This window comes from Sardina pilchardus, chromosome 8 (assembly GCF_963854185.1).
Source record: "Sardina pilchardus chromosome 8, fSarPil1.1, whole genome shotgun sequence".
Lineage (NCBI taxonomy): Eukaryota > Metazoa > Chordata > Actinopteri > Clupeiformes > Clupeidae > Sardina > Sardina pilchardus.
The window spans coordinates 27,022,661-27,034,046 of record NC_085001.1 but is presented as its reverse complement, the minus strand read 5'-3'; the positions used below and the strand labels follow the sequence as shown (position 1 = coordinate 27,034,046).

Sequence of the window (11,386 nt, the reverse complement as noted above, 5' to 3'; positions counted from 1 at the left end):
AATACTGTACATCTGGGTTTATGGAACTGGCAGCCAAATGTGCCCAACATACCAACATTGGAGGTCTAAATAGCCTACTACTGTGAAAAGGGAGTGTGATGCCACCTAGTGGTGATGTGAACAACACAGCTCTCAGTACGTTTTTATATGTAAGCAGCACCTCTGTTTTTGCACATTGAATAATACTAAATGTTATGCTGCTCAAAGTACTGTAGCCTACTGTTCAGAGGTTGGGGTACAACTTTACTCAATGTCAATATAATAGCATGGACATTTTTCCACCACAATGTGGGTAGGCCTATGTCACATGCTGCCAGCCTTGTTTGATGTGTGCGTGTGTGTTCCACTCTGTGGTTGAGGTTGGGGGTGGCTGAAAGATGAGAGTCCCTGGACTCTCTGATTAGTATGTGTGTGTGTGAGAGTGTGTGCGAGAAGAGCTGAACGACCAGTGATCTGTACTGCTGCGCTGTACTGATCAATGATCCATGGATCTGCACTGTCACCGTGTGGAGACAGAGTGCCAGTGTGGCTGCTGCCTTTCCACTGGAGAAGCAACTTCATCAATAACTCTAAACAGTGGGACTAGGACCATAGTGAAGTGCAATGTGTGTGTGTGTGTGTGTGTGTGTGATAATAAACTTATCAACACTGACTCTATCACAACCTTCTGACCTGATATGAAGAATTAGGAATGTCAGGTTTATTTTAATACTTATTATGATGGATACAAAAGGCATTTCATTTTTTTGTCCAAAATGTAGGTATTTTAAACTAAGATCATTTGTGTATTTGTAAGGTGTGTATTGCTCTAAAAGCATTTATTAGCATGATACTTTGACATTATTGTGGATTTGTATTCTTTTTTATTGCCTACTGATTAGATAGTTTGACAGACATATCAGCTTCTTTGTAGCCATCACTCCAGTGATCAGAACATACACCAAACATGAAACAAACAACATAAAAAAACATACAAAAAAAACCACACACACATTTTTGTGTTATTCTCCTAATCTCAGGTGTTATCATTTACATATCCAATGAGGAGCATATTCTGCACTTTCAGGAATAGCTTCTAAAGTAGCGATCACATTAAATAAAAATATTATATACAGTATGTTATTTTAATGACGTCTGCTGATAACATTCTCATAAAGATTTATGACATTTATGATAATTCACTCCAATCTAAATAGTTTCACAGTAGCCCTTCAATCAGACATGTGCCCAATTACAGAGGGATTGAAAGCCTGAAAAACCTGGGGGAGGAGGGGAAATGGGTTGTGGGGGAGGATCAGATACACTGGGCTAATCATCACACTTCCCACCCAATAGCTTATGTCTGGTGTGCTGATGAGTGTTCCAGCAGAGGTGCAGAGGTGCAGAAGCTAATATCTGCTGGGGTCCAGAGATGAGGGAGTGGATTTGGTATTTTGTTTATCTCAAAAACACAGTCTCAGGCAGCTCAGAGGCAACAGACAGATCTTCACATGTGAGTGGCTTATATGTGTGCTAATGAGATGGAATGTGTGTGTGTGTGTGTGTGTGTGTGTGTGTGTGTGGATGTGATAACAGCATCTATCTGTATCTGTTTTGTTTTTTTTTACATTTCTGTCCTGCTGCATACCGTGTGGGTCACAACAGCTTGACTGATGCACTAGTATTTATATAAAACCCAGGGTAGAGTGTTTGAGTGAATGTGTTCTGGACTCTGTGCAGGAGGGTCATTGTGTCAGAGATGCTGTAGAAGGCCAGAGTTCCTGCCCTGTGATCCACATACACTCCTATTCTGGAGCTGGTCACTAGAGGGAGTTTAGTCTTTTTATTATTATTCCTGAATGAGGAGCTGCGGCCGGATAGTCCCAGCCTCCAGGATTGATTATTAAATCCAAACCTACACTCATCATACCATCCTTTCCTGCTGATGCTTTTATATGAGACTGCTATAGCAACCTTCCCAATCCACTCCACCTCCCAGTAGCAGCGTCCAGACACACCCTCTCTACACAGCACCTGTTCCCACACATCAAATCTCTCTGGATGATCAGGATATGACTGGCGCTCAGCTCTCCTCTCCACCCACCTGTTCCCCTCAGACAGATGGAGGCTTCTGTCTGCTGTGTTTGGATCCAGTGTGAAGTGACAGGAATCTAATGGAGGAGAAGAGAAAACAGGATACACACAACTTGTATTTGAGTATTACATTATTGTGTGTGTGTGTGTGTGTGTGTGTGTGTGTGTGTGTGTGTGTGTGTGTGTGTGTGTGTGTGTGTGTGTGTGTGTGTGTGTGTACATGTTTGTCTCAGTGTATGTAGACCAAACCAAACTTACACTTTAAGAAATCCTCTCTGGTTACTGGCTCAGTCAAAACAGCCTGGACATCAAACACTGAGAAAGAAACATGTATTTCAACTAACCAGACTTGAAACGAAAAGTAAAGATGGAGATGCACTCATTCAATCATCACTGATCTCATGAACAAATTATAAGCCACTGAGCCCCTAGGCAGAGGCACAAAAAAGCACTCCAGCTAAGATGGAAGAAGGGGGATTTGGGGGCCCGGCAGACCCGTTCAGTAATCCATGCCTGACAGATCTTCAGGATAGAAAGAGCATTTATCATCCTCTCATGTAGGCTAATCTACAAACGCACTTAAAAAAAACAAGCGTCTCATTCTTACTAGGGATGGCTACAAATGTACAAACTACACATTTTCTTGACCGACCACCGAGCCTCATTAGCCAGTTGAAACCGGTTAACCGATTAGTTTAAAATATGCTGCGCTATTTGAAATAACAGCCACGCAACTTCGTAACTCTGCCGCATCTCTCTGACCCCCGCTCACACACACAGCCCCGGCACCGCCCTTTCACTCACGTCACTTTTTTTTAAATCCCCTACAGCGCGAAACATGAGTCCCGCAGACCAAGGAGCTTGTAAGTAAGTGGAGGACAAATGGCTCCTTCATTTCGAGATGGTTTGGGTACAAGGTGATCAAATGATATAAAGGCATTTGTCTAGCGTTAGAAGCTCATTTGAAACTGAAATTCCCGCGGCTCACTTAAGAAAATGACAGCTCCAAATAGACCTCTGAAGTTCGCCTACAAAAAGGATCCAAAGCTGCCATCTTTGCCCATATAAGGAGATCCGGGAGTTAAAGGGATAGTTCGGATTTTAAGACACGAAGTTGTATGGGTTCCCTGTCAGCAACGTAGTGCATCAGCACTGACTTACCCCCGACAGCGTCCTGTGAGCCGAGATCGAGCCGGTTTTAGATCGTTTTCGATGCTGAAGAAAGTAGTCCGGCAAGTTTCTGGGGTCACGAAAGTAAAGTGTTTTTCTTCTCAAAACCATATGCGTTCAACAGAGTGATATATTTGCACCACAAAAACGTTGTCCAGGAAAAATTCAAACCTCGTTATCACTTACTTATTTTTCGCGATTCCTATCACTGCGCGCTACTGACAGCTGGACAACGTTTTTGTGGTGCAAATATATCACTCTGTTGAACGCATATGGTTTTGAGAAGAAAAACACTTTACTTTCGTGACCCCAGAAACTTGCTGAAGAAAATAGTCCGGCATCAAAAACGATCAAAAACCGGCTGGATCTCGGCTCACAGGACGCTGTCGGGGGTAAGTCAGTGCTGATGCACTACGTTGCTGACAGGGAACCCATACAACTTCGTGTCTTAAAATCCGAACTATCCCTTTAATTGAAGCTAACTGCCTATGGCAAGTTGCATTGTAAGTTAGCTCTGGGGTAGCAAAGATCAAAGTGTGCCGTCTTCACCTCCCGAAGATCACAGTATGCACCAGACGGCAGTGGACAAAACTGTGTAGCGAAAAACATCTGCATTTCCAATGTCATCATCCCCGTGAGAGTTTAACAGGTGCGATAATTGCAAATCCCCATGTTATTTTCCCATAGAAAAAATCTCAAGATACTGGATCTCCTTATAGCGTAGCTTTTTTGTAGGCGAACTTCAGAGGTCTATAAACGCCGCTTAGTTTGAGGAAGTGCTAACAATAATAAAGAAAGATGATCATCATTACCTTATCTGTTACCATTGATGACCCTTCCTGAAATGTAGATGTAATGTGTTTCCAAATCTAAGCCCACCTCATGCGGAAAGTTGCCTAATTAATAGACTGCAACACGATAAAACCAATGGATAAAACAAGCACCTCCAGATTGCAAAAGACAGGGATGGGGCAGTATGTGTAGACAACTGCCATATTGGCATAACAAGCTAACCACATGGCTTTCTGTGAACGAGTTTTGGAGTGATGCGTCTCCTCATTAGAAGCTTCTGAACATCTTCAGATGTACTGTAGGGGCTGGTGGTTTCACTTGTGAAAACATCACCAATACCACACATTGTCAAACAGGATAAGGAAACAGTCGCATAACTCTTTCAGAAAAACACCCTTAGGTCAATTTCCGCCGCAGTTACACTTTAACACAGGTGATTTCACTAATTAGATGATTGGATGGCTTAAGAGTTATATTAATTAGAATCAGCTGATTAAGTGAATGGTTGGAACACAAATGTGGCAGGACTTTTACTTTCTGACGCCAGACCTCTGCTTATAACTCATAACAGAAATGGTGAAAAGCCTGCACTTTGCATACATTTCATTGTTATGTGACCTTTTCTCCTTTCTCATGAATATCTATGTAACCAACCTGCTGCAGAGATCTTCATGACTTCCGATTTTAAGAAGTTCTCCAACTGCCCCTTCAGTGTGGAGACGGATTTCTTCACAGCCTCATAAGACAAGCTTTGGCTGACAAAGATGCCAGACAAATCTTCAGACTGAGGTTGAGGGCTGACCATCTGAAATTTCTACAAATGACACAGAGAGAGAGAGAGAGAGAGAGAGAGAGAGAGAGAGAGAGAGAGAGAGAGAGAGAGAGAGAGAGAGAGAGAGAGAGAGAGAGAGAGAGAGAGAGAGAGAGAGAGAGAGAGAGAGAGAGAGAGAGAGAGAGAGAGAGATGACTGGATAGCAACCCAAATTTAAAGTTCAGGGGTGCGTTTCCCGAAAGCATCGTAAGCCTTCGATGATCGTAAAGTCCCTCTTACGACCGTCTTAAGGTTTGCCGACTGTTTCCCGAAACCATCTTAACTTAAGAGCATCGTGAAAACACTCGTAGATCTACGAGTGTTCCAGAGTTCTCGTTGCTGACTAAGAGCGTCGTAACGCTATGCCTCAGTGGAGTCACCAGCAGGATATGCAGGGGGATTACAACTAAGATTATAATGATCCAACTTACGTTACCATTCTTTATTGTATTTACTTGTGATGATTCAGATTTTAGCATGCAAAATAGCATTCATTCAATGGACATAATGATGTTATCAAAACCGGACAAAAATAGCCTACAAACAAGTTAGGAAACGAGACGTCGCCAGAAAAGTTTGCCATTATCTTTTTGTGTAGCCTTTTATTTATTTATTTTTATTAGGCTTATGAGGTAAAAACACAGAAAGGAATATGTGGCTATAGTCTGTACTGCGTCAGAATCTAAGCCTAGGCTATGTTATTTAAAGGGATATTCCGCCATTTTTGGAAATACGCTCATTTTCCACCTCCCCTCGAGCAAAACAATCGATATTTATCTTGTTCCCGTTCATCCAGCCATTCTGTGAGTCTGGCGATACAACTTTTAGCTTTAGCCTAGCATAGATCATTGAATCGGATTAGACCATTAGCTTCTCGCCTGCTAGCTTCATGTTTAAAAGTGACTAAGATTTCTGGCAATTTTCCCATTTAAAACGTGTCTCCTCTCACGTTAGAAAGTGCAATAAGACCAACTGAAAATGAAACCTGGCATTTTTCTAGGCTGATTTGACATGGAACTACACTCTCATCTGGCGTAATAATCAAGGCAACTTGCAAACTACTGGCACTACTACTGCTTGTTGTCTATGGGGACTATTTTCAGATGCTGCGTACGATATCACTGCGCCTATGGTACGTTTGCAAGTTGCCTTGATTATTACGCCAGATGAGAATGTAGTTCCATGTCAAATCAGCCTAGAAAAACGCCAGGTTTCATTTTCAGTTGGTCTTATTGCACTTTCTAACTTGAGAGGAGACACGTTTTAAATGGGAAAATTGCCAGAAATCTTAGTCACTTTTAAACATGAAGCTAGCAGGCGAGAAGCTAATGGTCTAATCCGATTCAATGATCTATGCTAGGCTGAAGCTAAAAGTTGTATCGCCAGACTCACAGAATGGCTGGATGAACGGGAACAAGGTAAATATCGATTGTTTTGCTCGAGGGGAGGTGAAAAATGAGCGTATTTCCAAAAATGGCGGAATATCCCTTTAAGCCTACACATTTCCTCATTTTCTTATCAACCTCTTTATTCAAACGTGACACCTCGAAACATATTGCACAGGCAGCACCGTGCTCTCACAAGTAGGTTAGCAAAGAACTGGCATGAACGATGTAGGAGTAAGCTAGCCGAAGCCTAATATGTTACATATCCTATCTAACAAACATAAAAACGGGGCAACAATCTAATGTTAAATAATAAAAAGTATGCCTGTGTGTGGTATATGGCCTAGGCTACTTGGAATGCTTACATGTAGATGTCAAAGGTTTTCTATTCTCGTATTGATGTGAATTAATGTATAGATCCGAAGTTCAGACGGTAGGCTTAGCTGTGACGTGCAGTCACCTGACATCACCATCAATCAAATTAGGGGATATTTCAGAACTTTTCTCGTGGACAGCTCCCCTTAAGAGCATCGTAAGATCAGTGCACGCGCATTCACGCTACGAGCATGTTCAGGAAACAGTCGGCAAAACCAAATGATCGATCTTAAGATGAATCGTAGAAAACCCTCGTAAGAGTGTCTATCCATCGTTATCGGGAAACGCACCCCTGGTCTGGTTTACCCTTTAGTCTGACATGGATCTTCTGCAGGGGACTTGCTCAATTCTGCCAGCCAAAGTCAGAGTCAGCCAAATTATTTTCTACATATATATGAATGTCAATAATAAGGATTGTCAAAATTACTATTGTAATGGCTTAGCATTACAAGCCATGGCAATGTACAATTAATAGAGCTTTTGCAGTGAATACAAGACTATTGAACTGAAAACAGATAAATGAGGTATTTTAATTGGTATGCTACCAACTGTATGACAGTTTAATCCTTTTGTGTACAATCCAAAACTCCATCTACATTTACCTTAAGGAAATGGATGTGATCGTCTGTTTGTGAAAGCTGCTCCAGTTCAGCATCTCTCCTCTTCAGCTCAGCAATCTCCTGCTCCAGTCTCTTCAGGAGTCCTTCAGCCTGACTCACCTCAGCCTTCTCCTGAGTTCTGATCAGCTCTGTCACCTCAGAGCGCCTTCTATCAATGGAGCGGATCATCTCAGTAAAGATCCTCTCACTGTCCTCCACTGCTGTCTGTGCAGAGCTCTGTTTGGAGACACACAAAGAGGAGGGTCCATATAAAGCAGCCTTGACTCAGCTCTTCCACACAGCTTGTTGCCCACAGCGTGGCACAGAGGAACTGAAAAGTGACTCAGCATTACAGACTGGACAAGAACAGTGACTGAGTGTAAACTGCGTTGTGTTGATCACCTGGCTCAGCCCTGCGCTCATACTTTCTGACGTAGCAAAACACTCAGGTACAGTAGCATCTCTTAAGGCGTTGGGGGGAAGTTTTACACTGCACAGCTACTGTATGTACCAACTGGCTACCGTTAGATGAGCACTAACATAGCAGACTGCTGCTGTTCTCTCCTTTGGTCAGAACTAAAGTTTTATTTCTTAACAAGTTACCATCAGCTCAATGTTATGAACTGTGCTACCAGGAATGCCTGTGGAACGCACCTGTTTATCTATACAGCTGAAAGGGTTTATAGTTTTCTCAGTACTCACCTTGAGAGTCTCCACAGCCTTCCTCAGCTCCAGCAGCTCCTTCTCTCTCTCCTGGAGTGTCTGCTGGACTTTCCTCTTGGTCTCCTCCATCTCTTTCTAAATGACACAGTGACAATACCAGACTACACATAGTGCTTACTGTACACTGGATATTCAATAGTAATTCAACCCTCACATGAATTCAGATGTGAAATTAGTCATTAAGAAGCCTGTTTCTGTGCAGAATCTGTGGAAACCACTGAGGAAGCAGTCTCTTTATTGGGACTTATATTAGGAGAGATACCATATACTCAGTCATGACCCCGACTGTGTTAATATTTACTTGGCAAAAGGAGCAGATGGGATCAGTAATAACTGGTATACTGATGGGATCAGTAATAACTGGTTCAACACACTATTCTTTGTATCTTATGAAAGAAACATTTAAGTAATATAATTTGATTCCTAATGATTAGAAAGGTTTTCCTTTCAAAAAGCACAATATGAACCCTGCCCTGGGGCTCCTTATAATAATAATAATAATTAATGACCACTTGTTGTGAAACATGGGCTGAAACACGCGGTTCGGCACACAGTCAACAAAAACTTTATCAAAAAAGTAAGTTGACCCATTGTCAAAAAACCTTGCTTTAAATAAAGTCAGTCAATTAGCCTAAATTGGTATGTGCCAATATGACTGGGAACCCAAAATGGTAGGCCTAGGCTACTGCACATATTCACAACCATACACTTACAGTAGCCTATTTGATTATAACAAATAGGATACATAAACATAATTATCTAAAAATAGTATATGCCTCTAATTAAATAATCACAGTATAACAATGGCATTAGGGCTGCACGATTTGGGAATTATAGCAGTTACGATTTTTTTTCTTCGATTTTTCTGGCAGATAATGCGTTTTGCGATATTGTTCTTTTAATTTCAATGAATTGACTCAGTTAATTGGTCAGTCCTGATTGGTGAGGACACCCAGCAAGCAACACAGCAGACCGACCGCGAAGCTCACCAATTAGAAAGTCTGTAAGCTACCCCGAGACAAAAATTAACTGTACTCGATTATTTGTAGCTTTTGCTATCAGGCAATTACGTTGGATCATATTGTGATTGCAATAACTGTGCAACCATATAGCATAGCCTACTGTAGACGAAACTGCTCAAATCCTTCACGGCCCCGAAGCACCCGAGGTTGGTTCCCTGTATGTGGAGTTCATGTTTCCATTGATCTTTACGCAGGAGCTCTAGTCGGTGACCGCAGTTGAAAACACGGAAAAACGGCATACATTACCCAATCCTATGTGGCTCGTGTTCCTCGGTGGAATTACACGGTGGGTGAGCAGTCAAACTAAAAATATCAGCAACTGAACTCCTTCCTGGTAGTACTTACCTGTTTCTCCGTTCTCTCAGCTGCAGCTGTGACCATCTCATGGCCTTTGTGTTCATCTAGACATAGCACACAGACGCAACTCTGATCCGTGCGACAAAATACCTCCAGGAGCTTCTGGTGTTGAGCGCAGATCTTGTCCTGTAGCTGACCTGTGACATCGACCACGTTGTGTCTTTTCCCTGAGAGTTCATCATGGCGCTGGAGATGAGTCTCACAGTACGACAACAAACACGCCAAGCATGACTTGACGGCTTTCAGTTTTCTCCCGGTGCAGCTGTCACACTCCACATCTCCAGGTCCAGCATAACACTGAGAAGAAGCACTACCTTGAATTCTGGTCTTCCTTAGTTGTTCCACAAGCTCACCAACAACACTATTTTTGTTTAAAACAGGTCTCGGAGTGAAAGTCTGTCTGCATTGTGGGCAGCTGTAAACTCCCGTCGGATCTTCCTGATCCCAGCAGCCCTTAATGCAGCCCGTGCAGTAACTGTGCCCACAGTTAAGAGTCACTGGATCCTTAAGTAGATCCAAACAAATCGGACAGATAAAAATATCCTGGTTAATTGAAATCGCCTCTGCCATTCTTTGACCGACAAGTACCTCAGGAACCGCTGAAGCCTCCCTTACGTTTAGTTTCGTTTCTTCTGAATTCAGTGTAGACAACAGCTTGAGAAAGACTTCCTTGCATTTAGGGTAGGCAAATACTGTAGCACTCCAGCTTATCCACCATGCGCACCTGGATTGTTGGTCTGATTGGTTGAAGAACTATTCAAATGGCTACAGACAGAGCCTTTGAACTATGTCCATCGATCTTGCCTCTTGTACAGTAGAAATACAGCACTGCCTCCCAGGACTGGAATGTTCAATCTTAAAAGATTGAGTTTAGTGTTTAGTGTGATAGCCAGACTATCGAACCCGTAGCTTGGATTTGTATCTATAGAGCTGTGGGCACTCAACAGACAACCCTTTTAATTGAACATGTCTACACAAAGAAGTGTAAGGAACGTATGCGCCCAAGTGTTGAAAATGCGCCCACTGTGAAGGTGGCATTCACTCAGAACTGTCATTATTATTATTTTACCTTTTAGGCTCTGTTGTACTCCTGGTGTGTGTGTTCTTTTTTTTTGTTTAGTGGTAATATAATTGACAGCTTCTAGTGATGGGAACCATGTGAGGGTTGAGACTTACTGTAGCATTGGCTGTGCAGCTCCTGTGAGACTTGGCCCTTGCCCCTGTCACACCACTACATGTGAGCATTTTTAATCTGTCCATTTAGACCATGTCCACTTAATATTAGTATTTTTGTGACCATGTCATATTATCATTCTCACATGTCCTATTAGAAGTAGGCTATACTGCTGTTCAAAAGTTTGGGGTCACTAAAACATTTTCTTTCCACTCCATTGAAGACAGAATACCAGATCAGTTGTTTTTTTGGGGTTTTTTTTTTTCATTTTTGAAAATTTCAAAATTGTTCTCCAATGTTTTCTCAGTTAGCCTTTTAAAATGATGTCAGATTTGTAAACAGAATGTGCCTTTGGAATATTGGATGAATGGTTGCTGATATGGGCATCTGTACAGATTAGCCATTTCTTTCTACAACAGTCATTTACAACATTAATGATAAAAACAAGGACTTCTTCTAAGTGACTCCAAACTTTTGAACGGCAGTGTATATTCAGCGTATCCAGGACTAACTTCTAAAGTAGTGATCAGTGCTTTTTAAGTACATTTAAAATGAGCCATCAAACCACCAAACACATCAGAATTTCTAATGTACGTTTTTTTTAGATTACGGCAGCCATGCATTCCAGTTCATGAAGAGCACATTTCAACAGAGGTATTTTTTATTATAATGTTTATGATAAAGTCTGTTGAATACCTTCTCATAAAGATTTGTGTCTATTCACTCTAAGATAAAGAGCTTCATAATTGACCTTCCATCAGAACGTATTTAATCACAGAGGGACTAAAGGCCTGCAAACCCAGGGGAGGGGAAAGAGGGTAGGAGGGAAATGGATTGTGAGAGAGGATCAGAGGGGGTGAAACACTGGGCTCATAGACCGTATGTGGTGTGCTGATGTGGGTTCC

At 42.0% G+C, this 11,386-nt stretch overlaps 1 protein-coding gene across 1 annotated transcript; it reads right to left on the bottom strand.

The window, feature by feature from the left end:
• Positions 1-946: 946 nt before the first annotated feature.
• LOC134089153 (tripartite motif-containing protein 16-like) lies at positions 947-9,912 on the bottom strand. Its single transcript, XM_062543488.1, has 6 exons — positions 9,296-9,912; positions 7,908-8,003; positions 7,209-7,442; positions 4,690-4,849; positions 2,332-2,388; positions 947-2,150 (listed from the first exon to the last, which is right to left on the bottom strand). The coding sequence occupies exons 1-6, from the start codon at positions 9,875-9,877 to the stop codon at positions 1,636-1,638; spliced, it is 1,644 nt and encodes a 547-aa protein (XP_062399472.1). The 5' UTR covers positions 9,878-9,912; the 3' UTR covers positions 947-1,635.
• Between the last annotated feature and the right edge of the window lie 1,474 nt (positions 9,913-11,386).

Coding starts and splice junctions, on each gene's coding strand:
- LOC134089153 (XM_062543488.1), bottom strand. CDS start 9,877: ATGGCAGAGGCGATTTCAATTAACCAGGATATTTTTATCTGTCCGATT. Junction 4,850..7,208: donor ATCACATCCATTTCCTTAAG/GTAAATGTAGAT, acceptor TGTCATTTGTAG/AAATTTCAGATGGTCAGCCC. Junction 2,151..2,331: donor CAGAGAGGATTTCTTAAAGT/GTAAGTTTGGTT, acceptor CTCCTCCATTAG/ATTCCTGTCACTTCACACTG.